This window comes from Osmia bicornis, chromosome 5 (assembly GCF_907164935.1).
Source record: "Osmia bicornis bicornis chromosome 5, iOsmBic2.1, whole genome shotgun sequence".
Classification (NCBI taxonomy): Eukaryota; Metazoa; Arthropoda; class Insecta; order Hymenoptera; family Megachilidae; genus Osmia; species Osmia bicornis.
In genome coordinates, this window is record NC_060220.1 from 8,194,944 (window position 1) to 8,214,832 (window position 19,889).

Here is a 19,889-nt window from a genome sequence, read left to right on the forward strand (position 1 = left end):
AAGCGGAGAAAGATACGCGACTTAGGAGTTGTACGATGGGTCTCGACGTTCTCCACGTTTTTCCCTCTTTCCTTTTTTTCTTCTTTTTCATTTGCCAGAGCATTAAGCGAGAGCCCGTTGGCGGGATAAGCCGCAGAAAACTACGGTGAGAGTGGTGGCTGTGACAGATTACGCCGTGCCACGGATTCACCGTCTGCCTCTCGAAAGCTGCTTCGAAGGAAAAAAAGGCCGGATAGAGGACGGATCCATTCCAGACTGGATTAACCCTCTCCACGTTGTTGCTACCTACACGAATACACGCGTATTTATTAAATCGAGTCGCTGATCCCTGAAAACAGAGAACCCGCTCTGGGACACCGAGTGGTGCTTTAACAAATTCGAGACACACGTTGACGTTATACATTATCCGTTAAACGTAATCGACGACACAGCCATTTCGGTAAGACCACCCTATAGAATAATATTATAATACATGGAAGAATCTTTGGGCGAACAGCGAAAGCGATAAAACTTTCGATTGATCCTGTTTCGAGTTAACTTCGAGGCTAATGAAATCAATTAAGGAACCGACTAATCCCCTCGAAAGACCATGTTTTTACCAGCACGGCAAACATTCTACTTATTCGTCCATCTAGGTAGAACGGGCGCGGTAGTTGAGCGGTGTTTGTCGCGAGCCGCTAACGAGCAAGTAGCTCTTCTCCTCTTTCTTCGAGTCTTTGCAAACGGTTACCTCTCTTTTCTGCCCTCTTTCTTTACCTCGACCAGTCCACTTCAGCTTTATATAAGTCTTATAAAGAGCAAAGCGGCGGACCACACACATCCGATCCTATCTGCAGCCTTCTCTCTGTGCGCTGCGACTACCTTGCCCTCTTCTTCCTTCCTTCCTGCCACCGCGACAAACCTGCTCCACTCTCCTCTTGCTCCAACTTCCGGAGACGCGCCACGCTTCTAACTCCCTTAACCCTTTCGCTATTACGTACAACTATAGCCGTTCGCCATGAAACGATCGCTATACTACCTTAATTAAAATGTTCAAATGAAAAGCCATCAATTTTTCTCATCATTTCTTTTAGGAATATCGGTTGATCGATCCTCGTTCAGAAATATATATACAGGCTGTTTCTGAACGCAGAAGTGATATACTTAAAAAAATTATTGAATCATTTTGTCGTTTTGGAAACAGCCTGTATTTGTACGAAAGATCAAAGAATTAAGAACTTACCCCATTCTGTGAACGATAAAGTCGTCAGATGTCCAGAAACATAAGATAAAAAAATAGATTGTTAATTAGATGATAGTGGGATATAGATAATATTTTCTTCAAGAGTACTCACCGTGGTTTCGTTGACGCTTTTAATGTAGTCCTTGTACGTTCCAGCGATCAGCTTCACGATGTTCTCGTCCCCGTGTTTCGCCGCCCAGTGCAACGCCGTCTGCAACACGCGCGTCGACACCCCTCGTAAGAATGATAACTTTGAATCGGAGCGTTTAAATCGTCTCGGAGGCGGTAGAATAAAATGATCGAATTCGAGGATTAACACGGTTAGAAAGAAAGCAATCGTTCGTGATCCGCGAAAAAAGGAGGGAGGGAAGGAAATTTACGATGGTAAATGGGGAAAAATCGCGACGGTGGCCCGGTTGTAGACACGACGCGAGCAGCTGTAGCGTATTTTCAGAGCCACGGGCTGAAATATTCGCGAATTAAGCAACGGCACCCGGCTACGTCAACCGGAACGAGCTGGATGAATGGCGACGTCGGACAGCACTCGAGAGGCGGAGGAGCACTTTGAGAGCAGTCGATCACCATGGCAAAGAGGACGGGACGAGAGGAAAAGCAACGCGACGAAACAAGCCAGAAAGGCCGGCACGAGGATCGTCGTTGCTGCTCGAATTACTCTTCGCGAATCTCGTTCGAAACCGGGGGAATAAAAATCTTCACCGGAACTTTGCTGTCCTCTGCCGGATGGATTCTTGGCTCTGGTTCAGAGAGACACTCTTTGAGAAAAGGGAACTTTCGAAGAACATGGATCGGTAGGACTCTGAGAAAAAAGAAATTCAGTCTGAAAAATCTTTGACGGTTCCATAGCGAAGGGATGCAAAATGCAGACCATTCGGACGATTTCCAAAGGATATTCTGCAATATTGTCGCTTGAATTGTTAGTTTTATTTTTTTTATTATTATCATTGTAACAAACACGGCGACGGTAAAAATAGATGTCGGGTAAAACGTGAAGAGGTGCATTTTTAAACCGAAAACGTGGCGTGTCGGTTGAAGCGGACCGGGCTCGTTTAAACGTTGAGTTATATCCGGGCTGGCTTGCTTTGACATCGAGCCGTTCAAATGCTCGGCTATTTCCATATAGCGGGTTATTCCGACGACGACGGATTATTTCCAGCATATACGTTATTATTCTTTCCAAGTTACCCGTGACGGCTCGTAAATTTAATACGCGTTGCGGCCAGTTTTCCGTAAAAATCCGCGACACGCGTAACCCATTCGTACGAACAACGCGTTTAATATCACTTTCACGATAGCTATCGTATTCGAATTATGTGTTACTCTGGAAAATTAATATGCAACTACAAGTCGGAAAGAAATACACCAGACGGAACATTCGGATTCTAGAAATTTCACCTTAATCCTGTTTCTCTTTCACTCTGTAGCTAACAAGGTACTAACAAGGATTCTCCAATAACTCCTCCTTCCAGAAGCAGCACCGGTGACAACAAGAAGAATGAAAGGGGGGTAAAAAAAAAAAAAAAAAAAAAGGAGATGTCCGTTCGCGTTACAGCCGGGAAGAACGTTGGATTATCCAGCTCGGTCCAGCAGAGGGTGGTCCGTTAAAAGAGAAATATACGATTCGCGTCGAGGGGATATAAGCAAGCGGTCGTAGCGCCGCCGGGTACATGTATTTTAATTCCGTCAAGTCCGCGTCCCGAGGGTAGATTAAAAATAGTGTCCAGGTCTCCAGATTCGCGCTCGGACGTCATAGAAAGCCGGGAGAGTCCAGCTGATTCACCTGGAGGGAGAGAGAGAGAAAGAGAGAGTACCGTCTGCACGGTGCAGAGACAACTTGCAGGCCACCTCATTAGCGGCGGAAAAACTCATCCTAACGAGGCTACGTACCTAATGACGAGAACCACGCGCGCGCTCTTTCGTGTACGTCTATTTACCCGTTGTGTCCCTGTGCACCGGTACACTCTCTCTCCCTGCGAACGTGGCCACCGTGCGATCCACGGCCAACGCGTAGCCCTGTGTCTGTACGGCCACGTGTGGGGTGCACCTTGTGCGCCCACCAGCCCTATATGCACCGACTCCACGGCAAATTAACGAGCAACGCACCGACAGGATATACGACCTCCTGCTTCATATTAGAGCCACGTGGCGCCAATACCGTTGCACCGACAAAGGATTCCCTGATCGAAATCTGGACCACCAAAATTGTTATCTTCGTTTATCGGTAAAGCAAATTTCTAGAAGAGCGAAGAGAAATGTCGCAGGGATTCTCGAGCAAGGCGGAGTAACGAGTCTCGTTTATCATAGGATAAAGGAAGGCGAGCGCTAATCAAGATTAGGATCTCTGTTAGGCGACACACCGGGGTCCAACGAGCACGGAATCAACGAGATGGAAGCAGGGTCAGGGCGAAGCTTGTTCGGCTAATACAAGGTCCAACACGAAAGATGCAAGAATCCGAGGGAAATTACACGAGCAGCCAACGAAATGAATTTTTACGGTAGCTCCGCGAGAGGCCATCAGCGCTTATAACGCTGCGGCTCAGCCCCCGACTCGACGCGACCGCGTCGCAATGGTCAGCTCGGCGGCCGTCTACTTGCAGCGTGCTAACGAAGTTTTATGAAGCGCGATAGCGCCATACCTACGCCGTCCCGTGGACTTTGGCGCTCCTTAATTTGTGAATGCTGCGCACACTGTGTCGGCTGGACGGTGCCGCAAAAGAATGGTATGTCGGCCGACAACGTGATATATCTTCGCTCCTGTGCCCTGCACCTTCCTCGAGTAGCAGGGATACCGTGGGTATACGGTAGCCTTCGTCTTCGCACTCTTTACCGGGATTCTCCTTGCAAATCCTCCTTGCTTCGTCATGCGTGAGAACCCGGGACCTCTCTATCGAATGATTTGTGATCCCCTTTGTTCCGCGTACCACGGTGCACGAGGTCGTGACACACAACTTTTGCTTCTCCCATCGCGTACCACTACTCTTGTCTCTAGCGTGTTCGAAATCAATTGGTCGAGTTGTCGCGAGGAATGACTTTTCATAATCGCATCCCCGTCTGGATTAATTAGTACCACCTTACGATTTCGCGCGACCAGCATCCCTCCGCGTTTCCCTCGAGTGCACCGAGAAACCGTGGACCGTTTTCGTGGGTCCAAGCGTGTGTGTTCGGGGCCAGTATGTGGCAAGCACATGTGCAGGAAACTATGTAGTCGCGGGTATATAGTTGTCTCCTCGTGGGTACTGATTAAGCTAACCGGAGACTGCGAACGCTTCGAGCCACGGCGAGCGGCACAAGCAGCTTCTGCAGCAGCAACGGCAGCTACCGCGGGCTCTGATGTATGCGAGCGATACAGATATCTCTGGGAAGGAATTTGCGTTGAATTAGCGTATAATCGGCGGGCCGATCTGCTCATACGGAATCCCGCGGCCCCGCTTACACGTGTCCCGAGTGCTGTATTCTCTGCGCGAACACAATATTTAGTGGCCGTCTTCTACCGGTCCTTTCCTCCCTTCGACTCCCGTGGGACACCGTCGCTGGCTGGTATGCGACTCTCCCTTTAAATCCGCCTTTACCGGCCCTGATTTTTTCTCTTTTACGCCGCACGAAACCGACCCCCGCGAATGCCATCCTCGTCAATTGGCGCGAGCACGTTGATTAAGCCGGAGAATCCAACTTCCATACATTAGGATGGCCTTTCCAGACGCTTCGAAGATAAGCGCGCGTGTCATCGACGCGCGTGGAGAATCCTCGCGGAGAATCGTATCGCTTGGAAGAGAGAGAGAGAGAGAGAGGAGCGTTTTGGCCCCGCGGGCTCTGAAGCTCGCGTAATTGGATCCTTGTTAAACGGAGGAACCTCGACGAAGTTAAGACCCTACGTTGAACGCTGTTAAGGATTTCTTGCCTCCAACTTGTGTTCGAAGCTCGAATAATTTGACGATGCACAGGACGTTCTATAAGAGTCTTTAGAATGATAAAAAGACTACGTCCAGCTCTTCTATTGTTATCCTGCTTCGGGAAGCCGTCTACGAGATGACGGCGAGGGATCGAGATACAAATTGACGAGGAGTATCGGCGCTGTCGGATCGACCATCCACGACTGCAACATGCCAGTCCGCGAATAATCGGTTCACAGATGTCTTTGTTTCCCCGGAATCGGGCCAGGGTCAAGAGATTGCCGGCGTCGGGCAGTCGGGGAGCCGAGGAACCGCTTAACAGCGGCGTTCATCTCGGCATCGAGAGGATTCGGGCTGGGGGCAGGAAGCCGGTTCGCCGAGCGATCCTCTCCGAACTCGTGGCTACTCGCGGTGGGTCGTCCCGATCCTGGCAGCGATTCGATCTTTCGAAAGTCGATTCCGGGAAATCGGGGGAGACGTTCGGCGCGTGTCTTCCTTCGCGAAAAGATGGAGGCAAGGAAGGCGTCGAGAGAGGAAGGAAGGAAGGAAGAATGAAAGAAAGCAGGATGCCGGGTAACGAGCCTCCGGTCACGTGTACGGCGTCGGGCGTCGGGCGTCGGGCGTCGAGATGTCAGATCTATCGGCGCGTGCACGATGGCGCGTGTCGTCGCCTGTTGATCAACCGCATTGTCTTCTCTCTATGCCCGACGCATATCGGCTAGATGTCTGATCGCTTCTATTAGTCACGAATTTTCTATTCCACCGAGCTATCGAGCTAACCCTTGCACAGCGTGCATTCGTTATGAATTTCGAAGCGGAAGCAACGCCTTTCGAGCGATTAATTAACCCCATATTTCTTCGAGAATTCAAGAGAAAAAAAAAATAAACGCGCGACAACGGCTGCTTCTTTTGTTGCATCGCGGTTCTCGTTACACGGCCGAACACGGTCGTTGCATTCGCGCGCCTCTCGTCCTGTTACGCTGCCGGTCGAGCGCGGGCAAACGTCCTGGCGAGAATGTTTTATTTCCTGCAATTGCGTCAAGGAGGTGTGTTGCCGGTAGAGTCGCGTAAAAAGAAGAAGAAACAGCGAGTGGCGTGCCAGCGGGAACTTTCGCGGCCCGTGCCAAGGATGATACACAGGATGCAGGAGGTGTCATTAGCATAGCGCGGAAGAGCCGTGCTTTATGATTTATTCGGCCCCTTCTTGTTACGCCGTTCTTTTCGCTCGTAATTCCGACTGCACGCCAGGTAAACACGTCTGCAATCCGTACCTATGTAGATCTATCGGGACGTGGATAGAAATTCGCTTTCGACGTGTCCGAGAAAATCTTCGCCCGTTACGAAATTACACTTCTGTTCTGTGATCCTCGCGAGACAGGGTAATAACACCGATTTTAGATATCATTACCCGTTCGACTGCTTGTATTTATGTTAATAGTTGGCCGCGAAACTAATACTTGACACGATACTCGATGCTTCGTAACAGTACCGGGGTGTAATGACATTCGAAGCGTTGTATACCGCAGTGAAAACCCTTTCGTGTAGGAATTCAAGCTCGTCACTTTGCGTAATTAATATTGCAAATGAAATTGGGACGTTCGATCGTTCGGACAACACTAGCTGACTCCTCTGAACCGATACCAAGGATTCTATTTTTTTTTTCTTTCCATGAGATCACAATGTTATCCGTCGTCATCGAGCCTGCAATTTCAATTCACCGACGCGATTGAAAACACCGCTTCCTAGATCGAGGAAATAATAAGAGTACACGGGGTATCGTGCAAAACGAGGTGTAACTGAAATCACTCGAGGCATCCGCTCAAACGAGCTGTGACTGCACCAAGATTTTTATCCCGTCCCGCAACCGGCTCTTTAATTCCTTTTCGCTGATCCCCGTTCGAGATATCGCGATACCGCTCTTCGTATTATTCCTGCCATGATATTGAATCTTAGAACAACGCACTCTTCGTGCAAGGGAATCTTATTCCTCGACAGATTCGCATCAGCGATGCAACCGGTGCATAGAAATCCTTATTCTATTCAACATCTTATTCTTCCAACTAAGACTTCTTTACTTCGAGACCATTTCTAGAAAGCATGAATCCACTCGACTACTTGAAGAAGAAGAAGAAAAAAAAGAAAAGTACCGTTCGTTACGAAATTACAGAGATACAAGGAGAAAGGGTCGGGACAGATTGCTAGTAGAAATCGCTAGTTCCTTGGTCGTGTCTTTGTTGTGTCACAGGTGGCTTCGTCGAGCCGCGACGCGACAACGATTCCCCATCAGTTTCGTCCATTAACTTGAAAACGTTGACTCGCTTCGACGAGCATCAACGATTTTGCCGTGTCAGAGCGAATATGCGTGTCGTGTAACTTTTTACACGTGCAACCGTGGGAGAGCGGAAGCGGTGGATCGGTACTGTTTGCCGGAGGAAGATGCTCGTGTCCTGAATACATTCTGACCTAGTTGAAAGTTAACGCGCCAGATTATGAATAGAAACTGTGTTGGAACGAGGTAACGTTAGACATCGGAATGATTGATAGAATTTCAATAGGAAGAGGGAGTGATCGTTTGGCAAAGAGCCCGGGACTCTTCCCAGGACGCGAGTATCGATATCCTGGCGAATCCTGATGTCCCGTGGTTTGCAGGATCATGTGCCGCGTACCTGGCGGAAGCAGGGGGACACGTACGTCCTCCTGCAGCGGAGTTTAAACGATTAACGCGAGCGGTTCCCCGCGAATAATCGATGTCCTCGATGTCCTCGGCCGTACGGCAAAGTTCTCGGATCCGGCTCGGTATTTCACAGAGGATTAACCGGCTTACGTTTTCGTTCGATCGCCTGCCTCCACCTCTTTCCCACCTCAGGAATTATCGGCTGCGTCCTGATTATATTTCTTCCCACTCCGCTTCGTCCTCTGTTTTTCCTTCTTTTTTTTAGGAATTCTTTTTCGAACTTTTAGTTAATTCGCAGCTGTTATAGTCCGGTACACTACTTCAGTCGATTTTTATCTTTTGTTTCTATGAATGTCACTGGCTCTTTTCATCGAACAGAGTTTCGTCTGGTGGATAACAGATAACTGGCCGGCATCAGATCAAACATTGTGCGATGCGATAGCGACGAAGGTGTTCGTTATACAGCGATGCGCTTGAAAGAGAGCATTTCTTTGGAATCGACATAGTTGCGTACTCTGATGGAAAGTATTTCGATACACGGTATTTCCTCCTCGGAATCATTTCGAGAACAACAGAAATGTGGTTTTCTTTCTAAAGCAGTTCGGCGTGAATCATTCGGACAAGGGCCATCAAGAGGGAACGAAAATGAAACAAATTGCCCGCTCGATGCCAACTACTCTGGTACGGTATGAATCAAGCCCGACGAGTAGATAGGGATTTATTCGGGACGAGTGTGACCGCAAAGTAGCCGAAAATACCGGGGCCAGAAGGGACAAGCGCGGGTTGTGAAATTGTCGGAAGATTCACGATCGAGGAAAATCGAACGTTGTTCGATCGCAGATGCACAGTTTCTCGGCTGTTACGAGAGGAGAAGGAGAATAGAGTGGGTGGAAGGGTAAGCGGCTTTGCGAACGAGGCAGAACCAAGCGCAGACGAAGGAGGAAGGGAGTAAGCGATTAGGTAAACCCGGGATTAGTTGGACGCCGGTGCTCCCTTCGTTTCGGATCGGTAATCGACCTACCTCCGCCTCCTCCGCAACCACCTCCTATTGGTCTAGGAGAGTTCGATTGCCGCCACTAATAATGCTACCCCTGATTTACATGATTGGATTGGCGTTGCGAAATTGAAACTGCTGCCTGCCTGCCACCACCTCCGATCCTTGTATCGGCATGCAAATGCTGCGGAAATTAGCTGTATACCGGACCGGATATTCAACGACACGGAACTAGTAGAAGAAGCAAATTAACGCTCCATTGCATTTCCTAATGATTTATCGCGTTAACGGTAGAAACTTTAACCCATCATTTGGCTGTCGATAAAAGGGATCTCGCCAGTCTACGGGAATCGCGCGCAAAAAATTCACCCTTTGTTCCCTGGCCCGATACTCGTACATACACGTATCTCTATTTCCCGGTACGTTGGTCGATGATCTAGAGGCGGGCTGGCCGGAAAAATGCGCTCGAAGATCCTCCAAGTCGGAATGATATTGAATCGTTCCCTCGCGTCGGACGTCGGTGCGGCCGCCAATATATTTCATAGACGGATACAACAAAAGGACACGGTTTCCTTGGAGAGACCTCTCGGAGAGATTAGTATGCTCGTATCTGCATGCCGCAAGATCGTATCTGCCGTGAGCGCGGGTCCTTTGTGGGTTTTTGTTTGCGTTGCGTACGTATTTATGTGACCGTCCTCCTCTTTCTTTTCATCCTCCTCCACAGTCCTCGTTGTCTCTTCCCGTAGCCCTTCTTCTTCCTCTTCTTCTTCTGTTTTCCACGCCATAATCGCGCGGAGGGAACATTCCGAATGATACGCTTTGTCCCAGCTCAATCTTCCAAAAATTACTTGGACGTATTTAACGCGTAAACGAATCGCGGAAGAAAGACGGTGAAAATTTTCATTGAAAATGGGACGAAGAAGCAACAGTCGGAAGGGAAGTGGAACTCGAAGAGACATCCGTCGCCTTGGCACAGACCTAATCCCTACTGTGTACCAATTACCTCGTCCATTTTGGCCGCAGTTCATGCAAATTGGATTTCGGTTAGAGAAGACAGGGCCCCTTATTCGGGGCTTTTGTCGTCGTTCAGTCGAACCATGAGGATAAATGTGTCGCGCGCCCGGAAACCGACCCTTCTTCTACTTCGACCGATCGAACGGTCAAGCGATCCCGAAGAAAAGAACCGTAAAATCGAGTTTCCAACGAAAGCTGACGCACCAACAACTGTACCGTGCAACGATTCCTTTCAACAATACAAGTATCGTTGTCATCGGGGATGTAGCCGAGGTAAACTCTCGATAATCGGTCTCATTTTCCGTGCCACTCGATGCTTCACAGACCGCAAAATGGCGGAAGGAAGGCAGACCAGCTCGTGGAATCGAGGGAAAGAAGAACTTGGTCGCAAGGCACAAACAGATTTTTTAAATATTATTTCTAAGAAAAATGGGGTGGTAAGATATTGAGAAGTGGAAAAGGGATCAGCGTGCATGATAATGCAGGGCGAGCAAAAGCATGGGAAACGTCGATGATCGTTGGTCTGGCTGGGAAAGGAAAAGAACCATTATGTAAAGATGAACTTTTTGTGGCAATCTCTGCGTCAATTAAATTACCGCGATGCGTCCGGGCCCTGAGGTTCGATCGAGCCTACGGTAAAGTGCATCGTGCGAGTGAGAATCGTTCCCACGAGAAACGTATTAAAGATATAGAGAGAGAGGCGCCCTCGGTCTCGCGAAAACACTAAATTGGTGGCTGCAATGTAATATAACGTGAACGGTTACACCGACACAACACGGGCCAATTTGGCTTACTATGAAAAATTCTGGAAAACTATAGAGGGGGAATGATTTCTAAATAAAGCGACCCTATTTCACGCTGTCCGAATTAATACCACAACTCATTCGCTATGATTCGAAGGATTGTAACGCCAAGGGAGGTCGACGATCGTTAACATTCCCGAGTCATCGCGCGGCGATTTTTCGGAAGTGCAACCTGGGAGGGCATAGGGCAACGGTTGCATACGAAAACAAGTAAAAATTGGAGAAAAAGCCCGGAAATCGATGGTATCGAGTCAACGCGTACGTTCTTTCTACGGAGAAGTCGAGGAGTCCTGTGAATCACGGCGCATCGCGCCGCTTGATTAGTAGTCGGCCGCCATAGGATTTTCTGTCGGCCAGCAGCAAGATGACGAGGTTGATGACGCTTGTTACTCTCTTCTTTCTCTCACGACTGTCCGCGTGGCGGCCGTGCGAGGAGAATTCTATTATTTAGACAGCAAAGCCTGCGACTGACACAGGTGGGCGCAGCACTCGCATACGCAACCGCGTCGTTTAACGCAATTACCTCGCTGCCGTGCAGACGTGCGTGAAATCTCAATTTCACCCGCTTGCACGCCGCTTGTCACCGGCGGATGCCTGCTCGCCTACAGCAACGGACGTTCAACGTTTTCTTACAGCGTTACCGCAACACGCTTCGCGTTGGAACGCGTTTCACACCGAACACCCATCGTACAACCGAAGATTCTTAACATCTTCATAAGGGATGGCATTGTTGATTTCTTTCAATAGGATAAGGATTAAAGAACACGTGTTCTTTTAGGAAAAGGTAAGGGTAGAAGAATCTCCAGCTTAGGTGGGCTTCTTTTTCCTCGATGAAAGAATATTCTAAATAAGGAGGAGTTGTTCACGCCTTGGAAAGGATGACAGACTTGTCAAAACTTTGACTTCTACCCAACGAAACGAAAGCTGAGAAGGATTCTTTAGAAAGATCGTGTTCCCAAGTGTTGAAAATTGGCTAAAAACTGATAAGGTGTACGCGGAAGAAGAGATCGTGGGCATCGAAGGATGGGGGAGAGTCGTGTGCAACAGCAACAGCAACAGCACGGTCGCACAGAGGGATGAGGTACTACAGATTTTTGCGGGCAGCTCGAGCCGCCGTTGGGCAGCTGGCGTGCGGTTAGCCGCTGTAGCCGCAGCGCTGCGTCGCGTCGGTCGTGCATCACCGGCCACCGTATTAACCCCAAGCCTCGACGTACTCGGCCAGTACCACAGGCCGCAGAGTCCGCGGTCCATGGTACCCCATGCCCGTCCTCTATACCTGTACACCCACCACCAACTCCACGCCGCCACCATATTCGCCATAATTGTTCACGGTTCCTCGCGTTCTACCCGGACCGCCTCTCTTTCTCTCTTCGCTTCTCTCTACCTCGCGATGAAACGCTCGGAACGTTTGTACCCTCGCATTCGATACGATACGTTTTCCCTATGCGTTGCTTTTTCACGAATTTTCTCATCAACAACGTTCCTTTCGTTTCGTGATATATCTGGCAGAGAGCGATGCTAATAACGGAACGGACGACCGGGACCTTGTTCCACGGTACTTAACTTCGCGGCACATTTCCTGCTAGCCCGGGTTACACTGAAGTTCGTGTATCGTCGCGCGTAACCTGTCATTATCAGGGATATTGCTTGTATAGCGACACGCACGCATTTTGGAAACGTCTCGTCTGTACGTGATTTATTCGTGGTTTACCATCCGCGACAAGCCTGATCGTCGTCGTCCGAGAATCAACCCAGCTGTTCAACGTATCTTATTTTCAATATTTCGAAAAGACGAATGTGCCAATTGTTAGATGCGTTTAGATGCCCGTTGCATTGAAAGGGTTATAAGTGTATCTCGATCGAAACGCATGGAAATCGGTAATGACGGGGATAGTTTCCGAATCGAATGGTTTTCATAGGGCATCGACGATGATTAAGAGGTATAACGAGCGACGGTGGATCGACGTACAGGTGGCTGGTAACATCCGAGTATCGGTGGATCGATCAACGAGTGGTAGCCAACACGAAAGGGCGGGAGAGAACAGCTAGCACGAGCTCATATTCCACATAATGAGGGCGGCAGCAACATCAGACAGACCGACACGGCCGCGTAATTGAAACCTACCGGACGTGCTGAACCGGTGCAGCTCCTCTATCTCTCTCAAATTCCGTAAAAACGGAACTGCCCACCGCGGGAAATCGGAACGTACCTTTTGTGCTCCTTCTCCGCCACGCGAAATCCATTTCGACCGAACGCGGGACCGTGTATACGCTTCCCTCTGCGTGTATACGATCGTTTACGATCGATAAACCTGCCTCGATCGCTGGTAATTGGACGATTTCGCGTATCGAGACCGGGAAACACCGAAATACCTGAACGCCGTCGAACGGCACCGAAAAACTCTACCCTATACTCGATACGTAGGTAATTTCCGTCATTTCTGTTAACTAACGACCTCGAATGAGATTACTAAATTTCCTGCCTCCCTTCTACTTTCACGCGTTACAATTTTAATAACATCAAACTGAATTACTTACATACTGCGTTGATCCATCGGCGAAGGAGAAAGGGATGATCCAAATCGTCGCGACGGAACATGAAATAGAAAAAAACAGAATAGCAACGTTAGTAAGTGCGATCGTTTTGTACTTATCTAAAATCTTTGAGGGATTCGCGTGGATGTGATTAACGGACGGTACGGGGTGGAGGAATACAGTTGCAACGAGGAATTATCGGGGAGTATATAGTCGGAGGATCGTTGACAAGCGGCAATCAAGTTACGTGGAGCCGACAATCGCGTATCGGCTGGCAAATACGATATAACTGCTATTAACGTCGTTTTTGCGACGAGCATGATAGCGCGGTAGCGTGCGAGCGTCCGAGCGTGCCAGCCACCGAGAAAGCAGCCGATCGCCGTTGCGCTGTTACGTGGAAGGGTTCGCATGGAAAATCATTCGAGGGAATTTCCAAGGCAAAACAGAACGGAGAAACGTGCAACGGCGAGCACGAGACCGTTCCTCGATCCGTCATGATCAACCGGCACCTGTGATTTAATTGTCACTCGGCTGACTTCACCGACGAAACGGTAAAAGTTCAGGGACTACGTTGCCTACCAGCACGATAATTTCCTACCGCCACCCTTGCTTCGTTTCCGTGTAATCACGGCACGTTAGAAGAGCAATTATCGCTAATTTTCTTTTCTGGAACGGAATTTTATAGATCGAACTGATTCAAACGGTGGTACTGTCATTAGAGGAGTAATTATGCTCGGTGGGTGTATGGAAACTAATCGCCAAGCGTATTCGCTATCAAGTGGAAACGCGTTTTACGAATCTTGTCGATACGCGGTCCGGCAATTATAAAACTGGTGTATAGAGGTAGCGTCACCGCGAACACATGACGGTTTGCTGCTGCACCCTGCCACCCTTGCTTGCCGTTCTTCGACGCCCGACACGCACGAACGTACGCAAGCACGCACGCACGAACGAACGCGACGCGACGCGACGCCCCCGTCTACTCGCACGTTTCTGCGATCGCGTACGCCTGCGTGCGTCGCCGTTCTGAATAATTTGACATGTTGTCGTACACGTTATTATTCAGATAGATCTTGAGATACCGCGACTCGAGCGGACTTCCACCTCCTTAGGGCAAACTTTGTACTCTATTTCGATCATCCGGTCCCCTCGTTTTCTCCCTCCACTGCGTCTGCTCGCGTTCAAAGCGAATTCTTTTGCTCTTTTATATTCGATCTGTTCGACTTGATTCGGCTTAGATCAGTTTGAAATTATTCTACACGCAGGGAGGGGCCACGTTCTAAAAGGATACAAAGTTGTTCGATATCGATAGTACCGATCGATTCGAAAGAAAAGATCCGTTCTCCTCGTTGACGAAACGGTACACTATGCAACAGGATCGATAGAAAAGTCATGATAGTCGCGAGTTTCTCTATCGAGATTGACATTTAGATTGCGGCTGCAGGGATTGTCATGCGATCGGTGAACCCCCTAATAGGCTCTATTAGCATGAAACGGTGTAATCGCTTCGCTTTCGCATGCACACAAGAAAAGAACTCGGTCCCCTCTCATTAGACGCGGATCGTGGATACGTGTCTCTTCGGAATAATACAGCTGGCAATCAGCTAAACGTCGAGAGACGCGAGCATAATAAACCAGTAGCCCGCACCTGCGTCGCTCCGTCTAATTATTCGGCCGCGGTTTTTTAAGTCGCGGCGATTTATATCGAGCAATTAGCCCCGGCTGTAGCGCTAATTGGAGAGAGACCGCGTACCTTCGTCGATAAACAACCACTCGTCTCGTTAGAGAGCTTCGCGTGGGGTCTCCGATTTCCCGAACGCAATCGCAACTTTCGAAACACGTTACGTTCTGTTCGATTTCAATGAAAATTCTGAATGTTCTACACGTGAACACTAACGAACCGTACCGAACATCCAAAACAAAATGAAAATTTTTATTTTTCGACGTAACTGAATACGTATCGTTGGTTCGCCGGAAGTGATTGATAAGTGTCTCGAAGAGGCGAAGGGAGATCGAAATGCACCGTGAAATATGAGGTGTAAAAAAGTGACAGAAGCGGCAAGGAAATCCGCGTTCCTCGCGTGAAAAACATATATTAAAACAGGCTAGAACCGTCGGTTGTATCAATCAATGTCTAGCAGGTAGAAGGGAAGGCGTGAAGATGCCTCGTCATTAACCCGGCAACGGGCCACTTTTCGAGGAACCCTCTTAGCCGAGAAACGGCCAATTTACTTGCTGCGGATGAGATTGTTCCTGAACACCTTGTCCGATATATTCCACTTGTATCTCCTACGATCCTAAACATCATACGCGTGTATCTACGAAAGATCAGCGTTATCTAGAACGTGGAGTTTCCTTCAAAAATCTACCCTGTCTAATTTAAAAAGAATAGCAACCCCTATTAAACAAGAATGACGGCGTCGATACGATGGACGTTCGACGTCGCTCAATGCACCTGCGTCCACTGGTAGCGTGTCTTGGGCTAAGTGAATGGCCAGACGTATGCGTACACAGTGAAGAAAAGGGGGCAACAAAACGGGGTCCAGTTGCACGGTTAGAGAGATCTCTCGTGGCAGATATAGCGCCGGCACCCTAAACATCCACCATTATATTAAATTGTGTATATTTCCCTTCATAATTACTCGAATTATACGCATTATGTAAATCGCTATGTTAATGCACTGCCTCCACCCTCCTGCACCATCTACACCCCGCTCACGCATATCCTACGTTACTCGCAAACCTTCCCGACCACCGCGCCGCGCTACCCAAAGGATTACAGCAATTTCGTCGAAGCGCGCGCTAAATGTTACTTTATGCACTTTTTATTCAGGTATCCGGCATCCGCTCGCGCGGATACGCAAGCCACCCTGGGCAACGCTTTTTCTAGATAGTCACCGTTTAACGCACGCCTCTATTTACATAATATTTTCGCGAGAGATTCGTATCGGGCCCGTGAGCGTGTTGGAGTGATGCGTTGCCGCGTCTTCGCGTGTTAAAACCAAAACCCGAAACCGATCATTCTCCATGTGAAAAATGGTTAGGATGATGATCGATCGATTTCGAGGAAAAATCGGGTTCGACGAACTCGCCGAGGTGGCGAAGGATGGACGAGGTAAAAATTAAATTTAAAGAACTTTGTAATCGTTGAAAGAAAAGCAAAAGGACGAAAGTGGCCGAGTAGCGGAAATGATTAACTCGTTCCTTTTCGCTGTTATTTTATTTTTCGAAACGCGCGACGAACCCAATCGCGATAATTCGTGGCTTGTATTCGACTCGAAACATCTGCCCCGTTTCTTGCAGTTTCTTTTTCCTTCTCTGCGCTTCGTTTTTTTTCCATCCCCGATTCCGCTCTATTTACATAATGTCTCGCGAGATCGGTATCTCGGCAGAGATTGCGGTGCCTTAATAAGCCCCGTCGTTGAAATTAGGATCCCGAAGCGATTCGCGCGCATTCTCGCCGACGCGGAGATCAGGCATCGGACGCGCAAAATATCGAGCGGCGATGGATCGGATAAGCGAGATCTTTGTTATTACCGATAAGCATCGATTTCATAAAGCAAATCGACGCCGACGCGACGCCGTACCCCTTCGTTCACGTGTTTTCGGCCAACTCGAACCCCGCCCCTCGCGTTAATTCCTGGGTAATTTCGTGTAAACACGATGTCGTACAACGCTTTACACCGTACACGCAGCGCTACGCTTTTTTTCAATACTACCCTTTCGATGTGACACGGACATATTTCTTCTGTACGATAAAATTCGTAGAATTTTCAAGATAACTTGGCAGCCTACAAAAAAAACAGATCTTTCCTCGATAAAGAAATATTTCCCTAATTCCTGTAAACGTCTTGAGAAAAACGCGTTATCGCGTCATCGGACTATCGACAAACTCAAAAAACGATTCTGTTAACAGGCAAAGTACTCCGATTTTTTTTATTTTCGGAGGAGGCCACGGAACGATTACCAAGTAATCCATGGCCTCATTACCGTGGCCAATTATCGAATGGACCCGTCGACTCTCAATCAACCGGTGGACGAGGACGAAGACGATGATCGACGACGAGGTGGATGACGATCGACTGCAATTTCGATGATGATACGGAATTATCCAGCGCGAAGGGATCACCGTAGCTCGATGAAGGTAGCCGGCTACCTTCGACTCGAAAAACCTCTCTCTTTCGCACCCTCGAACGTTTTCAACAATGTTTCACGACATACATAGACGGTCTGTCGCGTCTATGTGCGACAGGCGTATGTATGCGAAGCTTTATTACACGGACAGACGGGGTAGAGAAGGACGATCAAGAATCCGCGGGCGAACTTCGTTACGGACCTGTGTGATTTTCCATGCAAATTGAGTTGTTCGCCTGTCATTATGCTAATAAAAGTAATGACGCGTCGCGTATATACGGGTAATGCAGCTGCTGTAATGAGCCCCGGTGCATATCGGCGTCGGAGGTCCTCGCATCGTTCTATCGTCACCCCGGCGACATTTTTTCACGTCCGACACCTGCCACCAAGTAGAAAGTCTTACGGAATATATCTGTTGAAATGTATAAAGCTATCTGTACACCCCCTAGCTATTACATACTCTAATTAACACGTTAACTGCCAACCGTAGGGCTCATTAAAACATCAGTTATTAAGGATACAATCGGTTAATTTCCATTTCCAAGGGATCAGTATTTTGTACTACTATTTTATAAGCAAATGGGGATAGAATTGAGTTGGTGAAATTACTAGAAAAGAAAAGTAACGAGCCAAGACGCCGGTAATTATCGCGAACGATCGCAACGATTATTTCGTTAGCCCTTTTTCCTACCGAGAGTTAACACGTTCGCTGCGAGCCTTCTCTACTGGAATAACGAACACGCAAGAAATTAGCCGTAATAAAGATATCCTTCCTCGCATTTACACTTGAACTTGCGCGAACTACGCTTGTATTACATGCCGACTTTAATTACTTTTTAAATTCATGCCATTGTAAAAGGAGCTTTTGATTATGCCGCCTTCTTTTGAACCAAACTTTCATATTTTCTCTAATTTTTTTTTCTTTTATTAAAGAATCCCCATTAGATATTTTCTCACCTGCATTTAATCCGCTCGAACGCGTTTTCCCGCGTGAAGAGGGGTGTAAACGGCGCGAAAGCGGTCGAGTTTTTCCGCGCGCGCGAGAAAGGGGAACGTTACCGAACATCGATGCCTCGTTTCTCACAAAACGACGCTCGTCACCCGTCGGTGCATCGTGGGAGTGATTGCGGAAACGTCTGCCGTCGGTGCCGCCGCCGCCGCCACGTTACGTGCGTGCATAATGCATATCGCGTGACTCCGTCACGGATCCGGACAGTTACAACGTGTACACGCGTAACAATATCGCGTATCAGAGGGAATCTCTCTTTCTCTCGTCCCGGCGTCTGGCATTTTAATCGAAAACCGCGAGGGAGAAATAGATTGGCCGGGCAGAACGTGTGTTCGCGCGGTCGGGCCAGCGTAACGAGCCTTTTATAAAATAGACGCCACGTATTACAGTTTCGCCTTTCTCGCCTCGATACAGTCCCATGGGTTTTCTTTAAAACCTGTCAGAATCCATCGCGAAACATTGTATCGCAATTAAAAACGCGAGGAAATTACGTTTTATCCATCTACCGGATCTACCTTAATAACGAACGCTTCTCCTATCTTATCGGATACTCGTTTACGCTTACTCGTTCTGCAATATGGAAAGGTTCGCGCTGGACAACGATGTTTTATCGACGATTTATCATTAATTATTGTTAATTTACGGAAAACTGAAACCAGCGTTAATTGGATTTAACACTAGATTTTTGCTAACTTCAGAAAAACTTGGACGATAATAAAGCGTTAATAGCAAGAAAACACTTGGATCTAAGGAAGCCTAATGATGGTTCTCGTTAAAATCACGCGGTTGGCTCGAATCGATTTCTCCCAGGTACGGAAGTATTTGAGAGAAGGAAAAAGAGATCGACGACGTGGATTAATTGAAAATTCAACGAAAGGCGATAGGTAGAGGCGGCGCGAGCGGAAAAACTACAGCGAGCCAGGCACGCCCGCTGTTTTACGAGCTGCAGCTTCAGCACGTCGGCCAATTACACCTTCCACGGTTAGGCGGTTCCTCCGTCTTAACGGGCAGTTAGTGCCAACATAAATGTCTCTGCCGCACGTTTTTAATTGCCCGCTTATAGCGCCGCTCGCGATATAACCTGGCGACGTTGAAAAAAAGGCAAGGTCGCAACCATATGGAGACCGTTCAAGAGGAACGAGGCTATTCTTACTATACAAATTACGGCCACAAAAATCATCTAATTTCCAATTCAAATTGCGAAAGATATAAAAATACGCGGTACAATTTTATCGGAATAATTTCTCAGTTAACCGATCGCCACCTACGCGTTCAAACTTTCAAACGCTTACGAAGATCGATGAAGTTGACGATGAGCTGGCAAAGAGGAAAACGATCGATCAACGGGTCGCGATCTTTTGCACACGAACGGCGCAGGTTCGAGTTTCTGGTCCCAAGGTTGGACGTTGGGCAAATAAGAGAACAGCTTAACTAAGACGTAGCAGCTGACTCATTAACATCTCGTTGGGACACGAGTTCGCGGCGTTCTTCGCGAATTCGTTTCCGCCGTGCCAGCGCCGACACACCGATATATTTTAATTAACGATTACGCCGTAAATATCGTTTATCGGCATCGTAAGTCAGCCGAGCCGAGGG

The 19,889-nt window shown here is 48.3% G+C and overlaps 1 protein-coding gene across 9 annotated transcripts in view; it reads right to left on the reverse strand.

Annotated features, from left to right (window-relative positions):
• The window catches only part of LOC114872288 (ankyrin repeat domain-containing protein SOWAHC), a 93,390-nt gene that overhangs the window by 9,592 nt on the left and 63,909 nt on the right, over window positions 1-19,889 (reverse strand). For 8 of the 9 annotated variants that reach the window (XR_003788745.2, XR_003788744.2, XM_029179354.2 and 5 more), the window contains 2 exons: window positions 1,335-1,433; window positions 1,223-1,228 (listed from right to left, as the gene is read on the reverse strand). Coding sequence is in view for 7 of the 9 variants with exons in the window: in XM_029179354.2 (XP_029035187.2) it covers window positions 1,223-1,228; window positions 1,335-1,433 (105 nt within the window). In the remaining 2 variants the exon portion in view is untranslated. Of the gene's footprint in view, window positions 1-1,222; window positions 1,229-1,334; window positions 1,434-17,740; window positions 17,744-19,889 lie in introns of all 9 variants that reach the window. The other variant, XM_029179355.2, reaches the window with a different exon arrangement.